This window comes from Pempheris klunzingeri, chromosome 17 (genome assembly GCF_042242105.1).
Source record: "Pempheris klunzingeri isolate RE-2024b chromosome 17, fPemKlu1.hap1, whole genome shotgun sequence".
Classification (NCBI taxonomy): domain Eukaryota; kingdom Metazoa; phylum Chordata; class Actinopteri; order Acropomatiformes; family Pempheridae; genus Pempheris; species Pempheris klunzingeri.
This window is the reverse complement of record NC_092028.1, coordinates 7,612,711-7,633,618: the sequence shown is the minus strand read 5'-3', so window position 1 is coordinate 7,633,618 and position 20,908 is coordinate 7,612,711. Positions and strand designations below refer to the sequence as shown.

Below are 20,908 nucleotides of genomic sequence, written 5' to 3'. Positions count from 1 at the left end.
AGTTAGGTAGAACTGTATGTGTATAAGAACGCATATACCTAGAGGCACTGTGTTAGCATCTATGGCGACACTGAGCAAAGTTGCGTAATTGCAAATGCATATATTAACACTAGACACCTTAAAGATGATGTGCACCAAAAACGTTTTGTCCTATCTTTCCATCAACATATTTTTCTAACCTTTTGTTTGGGAGCTTTAAAGCAGCCTTCCTCTTGTCATGGTGCAACCAGGAAGGAAGCAGCTTAGGCATGTGACGATTTATGCAAAAACACAGGACGCTGCACATATGGCCCCTTTATTGCCCCCCCCCTTATTATTAGACCCTTTATTGCATTGAGGTACCATTCAGTAACATTTTTAGAGCCTTATGCTCTTATGCATTTTTTATGAAGATGGGATTAAATGGGTTAATATATACATCATTCTATATCAGAATCAAATTATCCTTGTAAAAGTTGCCCAAAAATACTCACTTTGAGACTAAATAAAAGCGGATACCTTTTGTGACCAATAAACAAGCTTAGCAAAGCTCTCTGAACATTTATGTCCATAGTCCAGCCAGTGTGCTGCAGTTCTCCCAGGTCTGGGAGCCAGGCAGTTTGCTGCTGGATTTACAAAGTGGAGGATAAAATTATTGGAGGTTAAGCCTATAAACGATGGTTTATTTTGGCTGTTGCCACTGGTTGGCAATGTAATGGCTATCATTCTTTGAATAGATCTGTCTCTCCCACTCCCCCACCCCTTCCATATGATTTGCAAAAGAACGAAATAAACGGAAGAGCATAATATGAAAGGGCAGACGTTTTTCTATCACCATATGATACACAGTACATTGTCACATCACACAGCCCCAACCACAGTGACCAAACAAACAGTAAAAACAGCAGTGAACCTCAGGCGGGCATTCACTTGATGGAGACAACTCTGAGACCTGAGAGGGATCTAAACTGACAGTCAGTGGGCATTCTTTGTACCTGATCAACAAGTAACACAACTTGCCTACCTATTCATATTTCCAGATTTTACTCTGCCCACTGAGATGGTGGTTTCTAGTTGAAATTAGAATTCTTACAGCTGTTTCTTGCTTTGAACAGTAGCCAGGCTTTCCAAGCTATCTTGTGTGTGAAATGGGAAGTGTGTCCCTTTAATTTACCCATGCCTCAATCATACTGATTGAGGCATAAAGGAGACTGCTGTGCAGGGAGAACAACCTACCAAGTCTGTGTGAAGCAATAATAAATATGTGCAGCATTTCTCACACCAGACGTGCAGCTGCTTCGAGTTTGTCTCTGTCCATTACCTGTAATGGAGTCCCCTATCACTAGCATGCTTTGTTTAACCCTGTCGGCAGGGGCGGGGAAGGTTTGTGGGCCAACAGGACAAACACTGGGGCGAGCAAGGGTTGAAAACCAGTTGAAAAGTTAAAAATGTTGTCTATTTCTGATAGACATAAGTATCATACTTACGTCTTTACAGTAAAATGGAAAGCTCTTGCTAATACTAAATGCTGTTCACAAACTGGTGGAAAGTGGTGGGAAGTAACCAAATACATTTACTCAAAGACTGTATTTAAGTTGAGTACAAGTTGCTAAATATCCCACTCCATTTATTTAACAGGTATAGCCACTTGTACCTTTCAGATTAAAATTTGACATCAAATCATGTGATTATCTTACAAATGATGATGTATTCTAATAGATTAAACTGTACAACAGTATATGAAGTAAAATTTGCTCCACCTTTACCAGCTACAACACCAAAGTACTACTTACATTTCAATGCATCAATAATACTGATCCAATAATATGGTATTTCTAAGGGGAACTCTTTCTAGGTTTTTCAAATGGAAATTCCCACTCAACTGTAAGCAAAAAGTAATAATGTAGATTAAATTGCTGATGCCTTCCATTTCCTCAACCCCGCACACTGTCACACACACAGTTCGTTGACAGCGGGGGCACACAGGAGGTGTAAGCACCGTGAAGCCGTCAATTCTATGGCTCAGTGGTAGAGCAAGCCAGTATTATGGTTCAATCCCCAGCTTCTTCGGTCTGCAAGTGTTCTCGGCATAACACTGAACCTGAAATCCTGAAGCAAAGCTTTGGCGTGTGAGTGGGTGTGAATTGTGATTAGTTTCCTAATTAGTTGATAACTTCTCATCAGCGCATGAATGGGTGAATGTGAGTGTAGCACTCTGAGTGGTCGAAAAGACTAGAAAGGCACTATACAAGTACAGTCCGTTTTACATTTACCGTTCTTGGAAGAGCAGTAGCCTGGCGTGTTTGATAGAGTTTAAAAAAAGAAGAAGTGATGGGAGAGGGAAGAGCAAAGAGTTACTGATAGGGACATGGAAGGGAAGCACAATAAGACAATTCGCTCTCAAAATAATAAAAAAAATTTTAGCCAGTGTTATATCAGTTTCCATGGAAATACATGGAACTTAATAACTGGAAAATGATCAGGCAAGGTCAGTAGACTCCTATGTGATGGAAAGTAGTTTACCACTCCAGCAAGTAGGCCGACCCTTAGTAACAACCTAGCAACAGAGATGATAACTAGTCCCTGTTGAGTCAGTCAGCCAAGTTGAGCTAATGCTCTCTAGGGATCGTGGGGTTTCCCAAACTGAATAAATGCCACACATATAAACACAAATCTACATTGCTCGCTCAATCTTGCTGTAAGTAAGATATCTACTGAAAAAGATACCATCGACAGATTTATCACCGACTCATCAGCACGCAATTCAGCACAGCACAGCACAGCACCAAGCCATGGTGCTGCTGTACTGAAACCAGGATGAAAGGGAACCAGAAAGATGTGCTCGCCACAAAATAGTTCTGTGAACTGAATTGGTCAAATCTTTGTTAGTGAAATATTCTTCAAAAAGTCACTAAAAGATTTCTAGTATGATCATCAAAGCTGAGTCTACCATATAAATCAATTTTTTTGCAGGATCTTTCACGAATCATTGTTATGCTACTGGGATGTTGTAATATGAAGCGTATACATTTAGTTTTACAGTAATTTGTTCGTATATATGTGACTGTAACTATGGCAAACACATTCAAATTGCTATGCTTTTGCAATAAATTAGACAACGATGGGAACTGTAGAGTGCATTTGCACACATGTTAACAAAAACTTCATGCAAATGTATTTCAAATGAGCTCTGGAACAGTGTTTCAGTAATCCAGATATTTCATTAGCCCAGGCGACCTACATTCCCCAGTGGTTTGGATTAGCACAGCCTGAGCTTCGGCTGCCACTCATCTGATCCTGTACCGTCCTCGTCTGAACCACAGTGTGCCACGGCGGCCATGATTAGTGGTTGACACCGTTCTCTCGGGGAATAACATGGAGCTCACTCCGTGGCACTTCTTAACCCTCATCACCATAAGCGAGTCTCAGGGGAAATTGCAAGGACAAGACCTTCTTATGGGGGTCATGGATGGGGCTAATGTTCCCTCTAGGATTCTGTGTGGCCTGTGGGACAGTGTTAGCCACTAGCAATGAAAATAATAGTAATACTGTTAAGCAATGCATGTGGTATTAGCATACAACAGAGGAAAGGATCTGATGGAGCTTAATGTAACTGCTCTATAACAGCAGATAAGAGGTTCACTAAAATGTAACAGCTAAGTGGAAGAGTGGCCTGGCTTTGTCATTTAAGAGATGAAGTAGACAGTTTTCTTCAATTAGGAGTGTAATCATCCCTCCCCCTGTCTACCCTCGCCTACAGTCTTTTCTAATACTTAAGAGAGTGTTATCCAACAAACACAAATCCAATATGTTGAAATGCAGTGTCATGAAGAATAAAATTTGTGGACACAGTTGCACAATGTCTTCTGTGGCTCCGGAGGAGTTTTAAAAAAAATGATCCTGATGATGTCATGAACTCAAGTCCAACGCCATGATTCTCTGCTGGAAAGAGTTGCTGCCCCAAGTTAGGGAGTTCAAGTATCTCTGGCTTTTGCTCACAAGTAAGTGTACAAAGGAGCAGGAGCTGGACAGATGGAGCCGTTGTGGTGGAGAAGGAGCTGAGCTGGAAGGCAAAGCTCTCAGTTTACCCATCAGTCTGCATTCCAATCCTGACCTATAGGCATGAGCTATTGGTAACAAAGGAAAGAACATGATTGAGAATACACAAACGGTCAAAATGAGTTTCCTTTGTAGGGTGTCTGGGCTCAGCCTTTGAAATAGGGTGAGGAGCTCGGACAACCAGAGGGAGCTTCAAGTACAGCCGCTTCACATTGAAAAGGGCCAGTTGAGGTGGTTTGGGCATTGGTTTGGTTGCTTCCTGGGCGCCTTTTGTATTGTAGTCCTGGATTGCTGGAGTACTCTTTAAGAAAAGTTTGGTGACTACATTTACATTTTTCTGTTAGTTATATTGTGATATTAGTAAAAGACAACAATTGCCCATGTGGAATCCAATCACTAACCATGACCTATGACCATGAATACATAGAAATTAGCTCCCATTGTAGGGCAGCATGGGTATTTTTGTTGACTAGAGGGGAAAACAAATAAAATCCTTTCAACAGGCTCTAACCTGCATAATGCAAAATACGTGAAGTTCCAAACTGAAAGAATTTAGTGAAAGGTTATTAGATGAGTCAAAACTATAACTGAATACATCAATACATATCATTTTTATCATATATGTGTAAAGTGTTATAAATGTTTTTGTTATCATTGTTCTGGACAAGCATGGACACACACATCTCATTACTGTAAAATTATCAGGAAAATAGGAAGTGTGATAGAAAAAATGCTGCATTGGCAAAATAGGGAATAGATGAATGATTAAATGTCTACCAACACTTCAAGCTCTTGATTGAATAATTTGTATGTATGTATGTATCCCTAATTCATGCCCTCGATTTAATATTACCATACAAATTTAGCCTCCTCCCCACACATTTAGTCGGCTGCAAGTTGGAAGAAGATGAAGAAGACACTGATGAAGTGCACTCTTTATGTACTGAATGACATCCTCAAAGCTGTCATAGTAACTCAGTCTAATTACCCTTTGAAATAACGTATCTCAAAGATAACATAATATTGTGTTTAGCGGCCAAGAGTGTATCCACATATCTCAGTCCAAGAGCCACATAAAACCATATTAAAACAATTGTACTCATTGCCTAATGGCAGGAAGGTGATAAGTTAATTGAGAACACAAATTATTCATTTGTGTCCACAAATTAGTTTTCTCTTCTTCCTCTGGGCTCTTTTATTAAAGGAACAGCATAGAGCTTCATATTATTCATCTTAATTATTTTACTAACAATACTTCTTATTAGGGTTCACATTTATATTCTGGGTTCGTCTGACAACCTTTTACTACATTTTGTCAGTTACGGACCTCCACAGGCAAAATACATTATTCCTCAATTTACTGAGAAGGCTAATCCTAAACGTGTGAGGGAGAGAGGATCTTTTCCAGTGTTTGAGTCATGAAGTAGAAATGTTCAAAGTGCAAACATTCACCTGTTTCTGAACAGCAATGAAAAAGCCATAGCATCTCAAACATTATCAGCAAAAAATATCATCTCAGACTTAAAGGGATAGTTCTGATTATTTGAAGTGGGTTTGGATGAGGCACTCCACAGTCCGTGTCAGCATGGCCTGTCTGCTTTAGAGAAGCAGACAGGAGTCTCGGCACACATGCTAAGCAATGTACTGCTGTGGATGGGCTCAGCACAATTAAAAAATCAATATCAGTTTAAGTGTGTGCAATATTTAGAATATTTTCACTGCCTTACATTGCTGTCAGACTCATTGACAAAACATTATCAAAAAAATGTTTTTTTACCTCATATAGCACTAACTTAAAATGAATTTTTTAAGCAGGCCCATTTTAGTTGGCTAAAATACACTTTTCTGCTCACCCCATCCACAGCAGTACATTGCTTAGCGTCTCCAAAGCCAACCGCTTTCTACTGTTGCATATAGGCTGACTATGGATAAGGACCTCATGCAACCCCACTTCAAATAATCTGAACTATCCCTTTAAGCCAACCTTAAACCTATTTTGAGAGAACAGTTCATCTGGATTTTCAAAATCTCTTAAGGGGATGTTAAAATGTAATAGCAAAGCACCATATTGTTCCTCACCAAGATCAAAGCAGCCTGCCATGATCAAATTTTGATAAAAATACAAGACAAAATCATTTACAACTCATATTTTCTTCTAAATCAAAGGAAAACATGTTCTTATGGTAAAAATGTTCTTTCAGTTTTGAAAAGCAGCTCATTTTTAGGAAGGATCATTAGAAATAATGGACTTGAACTGACAGTTTTTCAGGTAACATTGAAGTATTATTCAAATGAATATTTTGACAGCGGAAGTCTACAGATGTTGCAAATGACAGATTCTTGTTAGGCAGTTTAAGCAGAAAAGGCTTTTAAATTTGGAGTAACATAGTTTATCACTGTTCAGTTTTAACCACTGGGAAATATCACCCACATTGCACATGCTGTTTAAGACAAATGTGTGACCCTCAGATTACAAGCTGACAGTGGCTTATAGCTCAGACACTGACATGAGACAACAACAACATGTGGAACAGGCAAATTAGTAAAGAAATATTTTCTCTCTCTCTTTTTCTCTGTAAATATGTTGCTAAATTGTCTGCAAAGATCCCAAAAGGTCAGGATACAATTATCTTTTGCAAAAACTTTTTCATTACCTCACAATACTTTTTGCATTCCGCTTGATCCATATGAACAGTTTCCATATGAATGAGTCCTTCACAGCGGTACATGTATTAATATTGTATTATGCTGTAAATCCAGCAAATCCAATTCAAAGCTCTGCCCTCTGAAAAATCAGTGAGAATGCAAAATGTACTGCAAAGGAACGCAAAAGTAGTTCCGACGAAGAAAAAATCAGGGGTGTTGTAGCTATGTGTGCCCAGATATCTAATATCATAACTCCCTTCAGTAATTACAATTTGAGTACAATTTAATTTTGTGTATTAAACTGCATACTTTTTTCTACAAAGCTATTACCCTCTGTTCCATCCCAGCAGACAGAACTTTGGCATTCCAAGTAGAAACTTCTCAGTATCAGAAAGTGCAACTTCAAATCCAACTGATCTGGAAAACCTGCAGCTGACTTTTTCCTTCTGTGGCCAGTTCCCCTTTCCTTCAGCTGAAAATACCTCAGTGGAACATCATTTGATCTAAATATGGCCAATAACTAGAATACACGACTAAATACTAAAATTAATCCAGGATGCAATGTACAACATTACCAAAAGCTGTGTTTTTAACTGTGATTCAGAGAGCTTTAGGGAGGATTTTTCCTGTAAAGATTAACTGTGACTGCTGTGTAAAGGCCTACTATCATAATGCCTCTGAGCCTGGTACAGTCAAATGCAGCTGGGAATTGTAAAGCCTTCAGATATGGATGAAAAGCTCATAGTTTCTGTCAGACAGAAGTTTCTCTGCGTCTTGATTTAGAGAATGTGTCCTGTTCTGCTCTTAGCCACTGTGATGAATTAAAGCACAGTGCTCTCACAGTCCTGCTTGTATTGAGAGGTGTGATGAGTTCTGTCTCCAAATGTCAGCTTGAATGTCTCCAAAAGGATCGAGCCCCTGAGGATGTGTTCAGAAACATTCTTCATCCAATGACAGATGCCCTGACATCTGAATGGTGGCGGTCCTTACCTTGCGTCCTCCTGTGTTGAGCTTCAGGGGGGTCAGGTAGGGGTCAAAGATCATGTGACTGGTCTCTATGTCGATGGGCGACTGCCTCTTCCCTATGGCACACAGGTTCCAGGCTGAGTGTACCAGACCCCAGAAGGATGGGACTGGTGGTGTGTGGGATGACAGTGGAGGGAGACAAAGAGAGAGAAGCTAATAAGTAATTATAGTGTGTGTGTGTGTGTGTGTGTGTGTGTGTGTGTGTGTGTGTGTGTGTGTGCAGGCGCGCACTCTAGTGCGCCACAAGATCAAAACCATAAAAACAGAGAGAAATGAGCAAATGAGCTTCATTATGATGGGACAGGAGGAATGGGGAGTTGAGGGAGCTTTGAATTTGCATATGGCTTCATTAAAATGGAACTGAAAAAAGAGCTTTCGTTATAGTCTCCAGGTTATTATCTGCCAGTATAACTAAGGTAGAGAAAAGACTTTATTAAGGTCTGTCTCAAAGTTCTCCCACTAATTTTCATTGCTCTGCAGCAGCGGTTCCCAACCTTTCTGTCCCGTCTTTAAGTGAACTAATATCTACTTGTGAGCCTCATCACGTCATGGAATTTCTAGAGGCCTGAGGAAATTAAATATCCAGTATTTCACAAAAATAAACCCAAAAAGTAAAGGGAAAAAGATTTTTTTCTTTATCCCTTCATCCCATTTATGGCTGCTCTGATCTTTCTTGGGAACCCCTGAGAGGTACAAAACCCCAGGCTTAGGACCATTGAGTAAATACACTGGGGTGGGAGTCATACAGCTAAAACGGGCTGCAGTGGTCCATGTTTCGACTTCACTTTACCAAGCAACTTGACCGCTGACAGTTTTATCTGAGATTCAGGTGTGTTTTGCTAGTAGCATCTAATGTAGCATGGAGCCACCAGCCTCAAGCAGCGATGAGGAGCGAGCCACAGGAGGTCTGGTTTTAATCTTCAGCCCCGACTGACACAATGTACCTGACTTCACACAGCTTCCTCTGGAGACGCTAAAGGTTGTATACAACTTTTATACATATGCAGTAGTACTCCCCAGCACCTGTAAACAGACTTTGGTGTGTAAAACCAGGGTATTTGCCCTTTAAGCAATATCATGAACGTAACAGGGGATGAATAATACATAATATAACCTTGTTTTGTTGTTTGATTGGTTTTGTTTGTTGAGAACTGATGTGAACAGGAAAGTATGGGAAAATTCCGTTTGAATATATTTATGTTTCATTTTTAGGATTTATTTTTATTTTTTGCTGTTGACATGTGACATAGGAGGGAAAACCTGATCTTTACTTTGGACCATGACTCATTTCCCCTTGGTACTATCCCTTATATCCTGATGTTAATGTATTATAAAATACATTTAGTTTTCTATTGTTGGAGGTCATGTGAGAATATTAAGTACATAGCTGCAACAACTAAACAGGATTTTGCAGAGGTAAAAACATAGCAGTATACAGAAATTATATATAATTCATATTCACCAGTTCTATTTTCTGTGTATCTCCTAACATATAATAATAGTATGTAATAATATCATATAATATGTTCCTGTGAACCACAAAGCTTCAAGGTCTGGTTACATACCAGTGTACATACCAGTGTACATACCAGCTTACTTGCAGCTTACTTAAAAGGAATTTAACAGTTTAAGCTTAAACATAAAGCACATGTTCTAACTCAGTCATACATGATTCTATATGGCAGTGGTGGTGACACTGTTCATCGGCCGGATCTCAAGAAGGTTGTCCGGGCTTTTGTTTCATCTCAGTTAGATTGTTGCAACTAATTGTATTCTGGGTTGAGGCAAAAAAAACTCTAATGCCTTAAACTGGTACAAAACACAGCTGCTCGGCTTTTAACAAATACTACAAGACAAGATCATCTCAGCCATTTTTCAGCCTCTCTTCAGTGGTTACCACTCAGAATTAATTTCAAGATTTCACTGATCACCTTTAAAGCGCTTCATGGTTCAGCTCCCGGCTACATTGCTGAATTGCTGCTTCCCTGTGAGCCGGAGTGCAGCCTCAGATCCTCAGGCAGGGCTTTACTGGCTGCTCCTAAGTCCTGGCTCAGGACTAACAGTGACTGGGCTTTTCTGGTCGAGGCCCCTCGACTCTGGAACTCCCTCCCCAAGACTTGCACAACTAGCGACATCCTTTAAATTGTTTCTCAAAACTGGTTTAAAAATCCTTGTATTAATTCTAGCACAACATTTTTATTCATCTATTTTATCTATTTGTAAATGTCCCCATTGTGGGACTAATAAAGGAATATCTAATCTTATCTTATTTCCAACATGTCTTATTTTCTATCTTTATTGTTTGGGCTTTTATTCAATTATCATTTATGTATTATCTTTATTGCCTAATTATATTCACCTCAGCACTCAAATGTTTTACTCCTGGCTCAACCACGTTAAGCATTTGTAACTCTGTTTAGAAAAGTGCCGTATAACTAAAGTTTATTCAGAGTGTAGCAGCAAGAAACATTCAGTCTGTTTTGGATGAGTCACCACAGGCTCCCTTTCTACCACCAGATGATCCTTTACCATAACCTGACGACTGAGATCTTCTGTCCTGCGGTGGTGGATCTGGACCGGATTTGGACATGAATGTCGGACTGATAGCTGACCTAAAGCCTGCCAGATGTGGGCTGTATGACCAGGGGGAGGATGCCAGCATGGACACACACAATGTGCACACACAGAGCCGTATATGACTTCACTAAAGCCACTGTAATTTTGACATATGCACACAATGAGACATTTTCTCTCTCTCTCTCTCTCTCTCTCTTTCTCTTTCTCTCACACACACACACACGCACACACACAGATGAAAAGGCTTATCACTAGCTGTCATAATGCTTGTCAGAGACGGGCTTAATGACAACTCAGAGTGTAAAACAGCTGTCATTATGATCAAAAAACTCATCAACAGCAGTCAGTGTGCTCAGCTCAGGCTCAGCTAAATGGGAAAAATGCTTCAACGCTTGATGGATGTGAAGTTATTTAATATGATTTTTGTGAGGCTCTTTTCAAGCTGCATGCTGCTTTCATATTCACACAGTGTTTCACCAACACAGCCACAGCCCTCGACTTTCTCATGCTGTCCTCCCATCCCTCCATCTTACTTTCTCTCCGTTTCCATCACTCTCTCTCTTTCATTCTCTCTCGTTCCATCCATTCATCTATCCCTCTTGGGCAGTATTCATTGGAGGAGTGAAGTGACAGATGTGGCAGCCCTGACCTGCAGAGTGCAATCCTGACCTCTTCTCGGCACACAGCCACATGTCAACACGGTGTTGTATCAGCCAGCTGTGTGTGTGTGTGAGTGTGTGTGTGTGTGTGTGTGTGTGTGTGTGTGTGTAAGAGACACACAGTTTGTCAGGAAGTACACTGTAATGGTAAATCTTGTGTAACGCCTTTCAGGTCTTTTCGACCACTTAGACACTACATTCACATTCATACAGGAGGAACCTAATTGGACTGGAGGAGAGTGGTCATTCACACTCCGAAGCTGTGCTTCTGGAGTAGTTTGGGGCTCAGGACACTTGGACATGCAGACTGGAGGAGCCGAGGACCTGCTCTACCTCTGAGCATGTAGCCCCTGCATTCACGACTGTAGAAATAAAATATTTGGGGGAAAAAATGCCAATGTCAGCATGCTGGGCAGCTAAATTCTAATGCATAATAAGTGTGATGCCTGCAGCATTAACTATCTGAGTTCAGTGTCCTGTCATTTTGATTATTGGTCATAAACCAAACCTGATGACGGTGCTGCAGGAAAAGTTAAATCATCACCAGAGTTATCACAATTTATCCTGAGGGACACAGCGGTTGTATCAAATTTCATGGCAATTCATTAAGTATTTGTTAAGATATGACCCACTGGACAAAGACAAATCACATTCAAAAATGTTTCTTACAGTGTTGCTTTTGTCAGTGTGGTCTGCATCATTTCATATCATTTCATACAATATGTAAACTGTTCAATAAGAAAATTAACTTTTTTTTTTTTTTTCTCCAATTTCCAATACCCTCTCCTTCAGCAGGAGAAACAAACTGGGACTGAAATAAAGAAATGCTATTGGTATGTTAAACTAATGTTCCAGTGAGAGACATTTTGCTTTGTGTAAATTATATGTGCAAGGCCGACTTACGTCTGGGTGAAAGAGTTTCCGGAAACATGCATATACTCTGTTATGCTAATTAGTCATGTGGAGTTGTAGTTGGAGAATGAGTGAAAATAAAAATATGGAGTTTCATTTTTCTTTTAATTTAAGGAAGACTGGATGTTAGGGATGCAGTGCAGTGTATTATATTGTACTTGTTTTTTTCTTTTCTGTAAAATTTCCAACCTGCTTCAGCTCAGCACACTGTTGTGTGAAAGACTGATGTGAGCAGCAAGGAGCTGGACTGGGTCATAGCAGTAGTCACACTCAGATTTTGGTCTGAGTTTCAGACACTGTGAGAACTGGATGCAGTTTGTCTTTGGTCTCCAAAGACCTAAATCTGCCATCAGCACGTCTCGCACGTCTCGCGGACCAATCTAACTCCACATTTTTACGATGGATGACTAAAGATTTCTCTCTTTGTCAACTTGTGTCTTGGACAGCTCAAAACAGCACAGTGTATAGGGTGTATAGGGGGATTGTACCGCATCTTGACTGTCAATTCCACAGCCGATGGTTTACCAGCATCAATAAGCATCTGAGAAAAGAATTAGATTACAGAAAGACCCACAGCTGCAAAGCACATACAAAGGAGAGAGCAGGAGACAGAAGTCGCCCCGAGTGCTTCCAAACACTGATAACATTTAACATTAGCAGGGTCAAGCGGTAGAGAGACACACAGTGTGAGAGACACAGTGACAAAGAGAGAGGAAAAAGGCAGAAGGATGGAGATAGTGGGAGGAAGCCCTGAGGACTCACCATCCTTTTTTAATATTAATAAATCTGACTGGGTTCAAGTGGTAGAGGAAAGAGAGACAGAGAGACACAAAGACACAGTGAGGAGATAAAGAGTGAGGGAGGGCAGACTGGTGGTCTGCTTCTTAAAGGAAAACACTAAGCTTCCAAAAGACTTATGTGTTAAATGATAATAATATACTTAAATCTGTATTGTTGCATTTAGTGCTGTGTGCAGAGTAATTCAAGCTAGATGAAAAGTAATGTTAAAGTATTGGTACAGTGATATTCTGCATTTGTCTCTTGCCAACAAATCCCTTAGCTTGCCAGGCAGTTGGATTCTCAATATCACATGGTTCCATCACCAGCCATGAATATCTCTGTGGTCGAATCACTGTGGTTCGGAACAATCAGGGTCTAGGCGTGACGGCACCAATTGTGGCTGAATACACCACTGAAAATAGTCCCCAACAAATGCATTATTTACTCCAGTTTGAGTAACATTAAATTATTGAGCCTTTTTAAAAATGAAACTATATATTTGAGCTGTTTTTTTGTTTTATTAATTTACACAATACAACTTCTATTTCCAGTCTAGAAAATGTCACTTCAGTACATAAGTATTAACAGCAAAACATACTGAAAGTATTCTTACTGCAGAAAAATTGCCCCACTGAGTGTTATACCTGAAGCTCTCAGAAGTGGAGAAAAAGGTGCAATATTTGCCTCTAAAATGTAGTGAAATGGAAATAGAAATATTCACACAACTGAGTAAAAGTACTTGTTAGGCTCCGTCTCACTAATTAACATGTTATGTGTTATTGTATTATCCATAGAGTAAGATTATTTCTTGGCTGAGAACAGTTAACCTCTGCCGGTTGACTGGCCTGTAAGCCTTACGTTCTTACAGTCCATCCTGACGGTTTTAGTGTGAGTCATTACTTCATCTCATATTAAACCCATAGCTGATGGTAAACAAGCATACACAGAACCCAGTATATCCACCTAGCAAAGACACCACTGCCACGAAGCAATAGAAATGACACCACTAAGAGCTACAGACAGTAAGAAATTGAAGAGACGATGTGAATGAGTTACGAGAAGAGAAAGAGGGGCGACTTCTCAGACGGCTGGAGAGTAACTGCTGTTTTGCCTGGACTTCGGAAGGTTGATCCACTATCAAGGAGGCAAGAGCAGAGGCCTGGTGGGTGGAAGACTAAGCAGAGTAGAGCCAAGCACGTAGGTCGTGGTGGATATCACCAGCCACGCTGAGGTGTGAGGCTGGACTGTAGCTGTTTGTTTGTGAGATAATGCACTCACAAAATCAATGATTCACTGTGCATGTCGCACTGTGTGCTTCAGCTTCAGCTCAAGTCAAATCAGTTTGGAGTGACCCACCTCAAAAAACAATAGCCATTAACTAGATTGGTTACTTGTAAAAATATGAGTTTTGCCACTTTCAGAATTGATGTGTCATAGCGGGGAACACACACGGCAGTCACAAAGCCTGCAAATGCTCACATTAACCTTTCTTGTTCTTTATAGAAACAATTTATCCTCTGAAATGATTTCATTATCAGCTCCTGCTTCACTGGAAGCCATAATAGAAGTCCCTTATCAGACATCCATTCTGTGTTAGTACTGCAGCATCCACTGCAGCTCACGGTTTCCGTCTTCCTGAGACGCTGTGCACGCGCACACGCAAACACACACACACACACACACACACAAAGAACAGCCAGAGGCACTGGTCTCGTCTTTTAAAAATTTGGGACGTTTTTGGACCGTCTCACTTTTATCTATATTTATGTCCTTTGTTGCTCTGTAAACAACGTCAGAGCAAACTTGTTTCCTAAAAGCTTCATAAATAAATGCATTTGACTTGATTTAGACTGTATAAAGTTCTTTTCACTTGGGGCACCTTAAAAAATTCATAGATTTCTTAAATGGTTTTTGCCTGTGATGTCACAAGGATCTAATCTGATCTAATATAAGAGAGAACCAAAGTTCAATTCAAGTTTAAGTTCAAAGACTCTTAAGCCTCCTAAGAAGGGCCAGAGTAAGGAGCCTCTGGACAAAAAGAGCTCTGGCTCCCTACTGACAACCCTCTCACCCATGTTTGATGGTCCACTGTGTATGTATTAGTCAGTATTTACTAATTTTTTTATTTATTTAATTTAATTTATTTATTTTATTTACCCAATAACTTATTAGTTTGTCCAACTTCAGCAGTAACAGAAGGGAAATTGCGATTTTTGTATGGCTTAAAGACATGAAAGATGATGTGTTATTAGCGAGCGTGAGGTGCTGATTGGGTGGATTTGATTGAATGATTGATTTGAGAGTCAGGCTAGCTGTTTCCTCCTGTTTTCTAATCTGTTTCTAAAGCCTGAGCCTAACTCCAGGAAGTGGAGGAAAGCCCTGCTTCTGGTGGCGCAGTGCTTACTGTTGTGAATTTCTCTACTAAAACAACTGCAGAAACCAGAGGGTGTTGAGGACATCGACTCATGGCCTCAGTATTTCTAGCTGCACTCCTACTGTTGAGCAAGGCTGCGTTCACTGCTAACTAGTACAAAAGCTCTGTAGAAGATAGTAAAATGAATACGAGCCCTGTGTGATATCTGTGTCATTGTAAGTAAAGCGTGTGCTGTAAACACAGTGAATCAGCCCTCCATTAGCATCCTACTAACCACGCATTAGCCTGGCTCAAGGCTTATGAGGCTATTACCCATTCTGACCCATCGTACTAAAGTATTTTACACACACACACTCACACGCACACACACACAAAAGTACACACATAAATGCGTAGAGACGCATGTATATAAAGTATGAATAAATATCCTACCCTGCATGGAAATACCATATGTCAGAATGGAAAGCATAGATTATGGTGCATGTATCGGATTTCTTCAAAAGCAGCGCATTACTGACACAGACTTATCATGCAGTTAGCAGGATGCACGAACATCTGATGAGATGTTGATATGATGGTCACAGCTCATAGTGGATGATGAGATTACACCATTAAAGGTGCAGTGCGTGGAATTTAGGCAGAAATGGCATATAATATTTATATTCATGTTTTGAGTAGTCTTTAATCTACCTTTAATCTAAGAATTATTGTGTTTCCGTTAGCTTAGAATAAAGTAATGACAACTCATCTGCATGTTTCATTTTTCTTTTTTTTTTTTTCATGGGACAGTTTGGATTTGTTGTGATGTGAAAAGAGAGTGTGCAACTAAGAGTATTTATAGTAGTATTACTAGTAATTAACAGTTCTTTCTTGTTTGTTTCATCCATTAAAGAACTTAAGTCTAAGAACTTAGTGTTCATCAGCCAACCTAAGCCAACCTGCTGCTGCCTCTAACTACACACTGTGTGTATGCTTTAATAACTGGACCACATGCAGCACTCACAGTCTTTGTAGTTGTGAACTGCAATGAATTGATTGTAGCTGACTGCATGAAACTATGCTATAAGTCCTTTCCAGAATGCACTTTTTCTTCTACTGCAGGACAAGCTTTGCAGGATTTTCTCTTGTGGTTGGTCCATTTGTACAACACACAAGCACACACAAGCCTTCAAATCCATTTTTTGATTCGAAACTTTACGTTTTACCGACAGCGAATGTAAAAGAAAAAATAAAATAATAATGCAAGCCAAATAAATTCCTTGGTGCTTTTAAACAATGATGTAACTCCACTGTAATCCACTTTGCGTCCCTGCTCCTTTACTGTCTCTCTCTTCATCTGGCTCTCTCTGTTCAGCATCTCTATCCTGCTAACAGATGTCTTTACCTCTAAGACAGCAAGAGAGCATTACAGAAACACACAGCAAGAGACTGAGAGAGAGGGGGATAAGAGCATATTGACACACAGTAGATGAAATGCAGATATATATTGAATATTTTGACACATCATATAGTTTATGTGTATAGTTTTGTATAAATATTTCAACTTCGCTTGGTTGGGTTACATTACATCGTATTGCTTCACTTTGCTTCAGCCTTCAGCAATCTGAAATAATTTACCTGCATTCTTTTAGCAGTGATGTTGGTGACTTCTGTGTATGATGACGTCATATTTATTGTATAGACATGTGAAAGGACCGGGTTAATAGGGATGGGTTCCATTTTGTGCACAGAAATCTTTGTAGTTTATTTATTTGCTTAATTTTTTCACTCGATATTTTCTGAATGACGAAGGAGAATTGATATTGTTTCCATCGTGTTGCTATGTACTTCTAGGACAAATGAGTGAGGACAGGGTTGATGAATGTCAAAGAGCAGCGGCAGCGTATGTGGTGAAAGACCTGCACACTTTCAGCACAGCAGAGTCCCCATGGTTTAGGTGACACTGAGAGAGATCATAAAAATGGATATTTTCTTAGCTATGAAATGTCTTCATTCCACACCAAACAAACTACTTGAAAAGCTTGAATGGACTTGAAAAGATCCAGATTCAATAAGCAGATTTGGAACTGGATTCAGATTCAATAAAAACCTATCAAACCTCATCCCTGGAGGTTGGTGGACGATAAAAAAAGGTCCTTAAATCATTGAATTTTTGCTTCATTTGAATCATGAAAGCCTCGCATAGAATGTTATGTTTCTTCTCTGGTTCTCTGGTGATTTTACACTTCTTTTACATATTAAAGCACTCAAGTTAATCATCTCAGACCTTTTAAAACTTCTTATTATCTACAGCCTGTTTCTTCCCACAACAGAAGTAGTGGGAAGCAGAATGAACTATCTGATCGTTGGCCCTTTTCCAGGGACATCCTGCCCTTTCTGCTGTTCTCAGTGCGCATTTATTCCTGGACCAGGAGGCAGAGGGTGTGTGTGTGTGTGTGTGTGTGTGTGTGTGTGTGTGTGTGTGTGTGTGTGTGTGTGTGTGTGAAAAGCAGGTGCAGTTCATTGCATCTCTGACCCAGGTGTGCATGTTCAGCGTGTACATGACCCAGAAAGTTCCACTGATGATTTATCTGAGATATGCGTTATGATGAAACACACACACACACGCGATAAAAAAAACAATAAATGGAATGGAATGGAATCCATGGAATATATTATGTAACTTCACAAACAACACAGATGCAAAAATCAGAGCAGTTTGTGTTTTCATTATAGCTAACTTGGTGACAATATTCAGAGGCAATGATAGATAGATAGATAGATAGATAGATAGATAGATAGATAGATAGATAGATAGATAGATAGATAGATAGATAGATAGATAGATAGATAGATAGATAGATAGAAATTAATAAAAATGAGGACTTAGAAATATCTGCACCTTATGTTGTTGCTCTAAGCTTTGATGAACCTTTGTTTTAGTCTAATTTAGTGTCAAATTGCCATAGAAATCTACTAGGACTCAGCTGGAAGGATTAAGTTTTCCAATTTTCCAGACGGCAGTCTGAAAAATAGCAGTCAAAAGTGGGGCAACCTGCTTCCTTTTAAATCTATGAGTCTGACTGTCAACACTGCAGACAGGCACCAGGGAAAGGGATTTTTTCATCCTTAAGTTTCTATGAAAATATAGGCCAGATAAACCACTTACATATTTTCTGCTCAGGACCCAGTCATTCTGGGAGCCAGCCTCCAAAAACATATACTGGGGCTGTTGGCATATTGGAACACAGCCCAAAACAGACCTGTAACGCATTTCTGGTTTCATAGTACAAATATTTATATTCATGAAAATTTGTACTGATACAGACAGTGGAAGGCAATCACTATGAGGAATGCTGCTTTTCCATTTATTAATGTTTCAATACAAACACAAATAGTGTGAACTTCAGGTTTAGAAAAGTGAACTTGTGACTTGGATTCTACTGCTTTTGACTTTTTTTTTTACAATGTATTAAAAGGGTACGCTACTGATTTAGAACTGCAGTGTTCAATCATGTAGCCCGTCGAACTAGTAGTGTGGCTGCCTCACTTGCCCTATGACCTCCTGGACTGTCCTGTGACAGAGGAAAAGGGGGGGGGGGGGGGGGGGGGGGGGGGGGGTTGCCACAAAGCCATGCTTTAACAGTGTACTGGCTGTGAATTAACCCTGAACTGACTTATCCAAAACAGGATGCCATTGTATGAGAGTTCCGGATGATAACGTGATGAACGCTAAAAAGACTGATAAGTGACAATTATGAAGTGATGGAACCCAAAGCTTGCCTCTGGGTAGGTGTTGTGTAAAAGGCCTCACAGTGACTGCCACAAAGTTAACAAAGGGATTCTATCAACATATACGTTCTGAACTCTGAACTAAGCGACCCCGTGGTCTCTCCTTCACTCGTGGACCCCTGAGGCCCAGGCCAGACTGATCAGGGAGAGGAATGAGGGAAGTCTGTATGAACATTCTTCTATTTCTGCTATAAGTTTAAATGTGGTTAAAGAAACTGTCCAAAGTGCCCACAGATCAATTAATGCTAATTAACGTGTTCTCTTGTCTAATGGTGTAACCCACATGTTCATGAATATCCAAGGATGACCAACTAACCAATTACAACTTTTGAGGATGCTGCTTCAAATCCTGTGATAACACTGCAATTCACCAATGAGTGAGAAGACTCAGGAAGTCCATATAATTAATAATCTGTGTCTAATAAATTAGAAACTAACCAACAGTATATTCAATCCAGGTCTGTTTAATCTGTGTCATGTGATAATTAGAGTAATGGAAGTTAATGCAAACTTGAGAATGTTAAAGATTAGGTCATTGTGTGTCATGCCATTTAGGAAGTTATTTGGTAAAGACTTAATGAATATATGTATTGGAAATGAAATATCTTGATTCTGTCTACCATGAAGTGTTAGGAATGAAAATGGACTTGGAACATAGTGAATATGAAACAGAAATCTAATTTAGTACGTCTAAACTTTTTAGTGATGACACAGGAGAACACGCCCCTAAGATGCAGAGGATAAAACCTCTGTCTTCCCTTCTGTCATTGCTTAGTCCTTCTTTTCTGCTTTGCTGTTTTTATTTTATTTTTAAGTTTTTCTTTTGTTACTTATAATCTTTGTGCCTGCTACCTTCAAGTTAAACTTTTGTAGATCGTTCTTCTGAAGTTATAGCTGATCACTATGACTGAAAGTGTAACAGAGTTTTCTTTAAGTCCTCTTAAATACTGCCTGAAACACCAGCCAGAACCAAGTACTTTTTGACAGCAACTCTCGTTTTTGATAACTCTGAACTGTTGCGTGGGACCAGCGACAACTTTTTCTTAGTGAGCTTTAAATGAGTTTTGAAGCTGAGGCCAACATCGCTGGCTGTCCTGTAGTCCGAACGGACCGACAGACGCCACCGCCAAGAACCAGCACATCCTGATCCACCAGAACCTTCAAGTTCCTGAACCACGGTGCCGAGTGAACTGAGCCGACATCGCCAAGGCCCTCCAGCCTCCTGTCTCAGCCTCCAGAGAGAGCTCCTCTCTCTCCTCCTCCCCTGTCAGGGACGCTGACAGCTGACCCTGCCTGTGTGACTGCGGACCACCGCTGGGTGCATCGCTGCTGGACCAAGGGCCCACGTGAAGTATAACAGCTGGTGCTAGTTCACAAGTTGGTGTCAGTGTAGCTCTGAGATCTATCTAAATCTGCAGGGAGAGTAGTCAGTGTGGTTCTAACTACAACGTTCTTAAAGTCAGACAGGTTCCCCTCGTCCTCTGGTAAAATCCGTATTCAGTTTCATTTCACTATCACCAATCCAAAGGTTTATCAGCAATGTTAGTCTTCTGTCTGATTGTTGTCTGTCTAGTGTCATTTCTGTCTCATCCGCCTTTATAGTCATTAGTGTTTTATGTTGATATTTAGCATTTATTAATAAAAAGGTATTAACCGCCACTTCACTGCCTGGATCTTTCTTCATAGCAAGGTCTAAGAGGATCAATGCCACTGAGAACTTACACATTTAGAACTGAGACTGTTTAATGTTTAATGCTTAATTCTTAAGGTTAAAAGACCTGAAGCCATCTGTGCTAATAAAATAATAAGTTGAATTTCCCGTCCAATGATGGGTGGTGCCCCTATTGATGCGAGAGCTTTTAATTAATTAATTAAATGGTAGTCAACCTGCTACATTATTATTGGTGCCCCAGTGAGAGGCCTATATCTCCTACATTATTATGGTGCCCGCATTGTGAAGCACCTATACTTCCTACATTATTTTGGTGCCCCAGTGAAAGGCCTATATAACTTCCTACAATCATATAAATATAAAATTTAAAATTCAAATGTATAAGCTAAGCTCAAATAATACAAATAGGTCCAGGTCATTTTTGTTTTATGAGGAAGAATCTTAATTACTGGG

The 20,908-nt window shown here is 40.0% G+C and overlaps 1 protein-coding gene across 1 annotated transcript in view; it reads right to left on the bottom strand.

Annotated features, from left to right (window-relative positions):
* Positions 1–20,908, bottom strand: part of LOC139217194 (carbonic anhydrase-related protein 10-like) — a 76,708-nt gene that overhangs the window by 30,825 nt on the left and 24,975 nt on the right. The window contains exon 3 of the mRNA XM_070848503.1: positions 7,675–7,817. Coding sequence (XP_070704604.1) covers positions 7,675–7,817 — 143 coding nt within the window. The remainder of the gene's footprint in view (positions 1–7,674; positions 7,818–20,908) is intronic.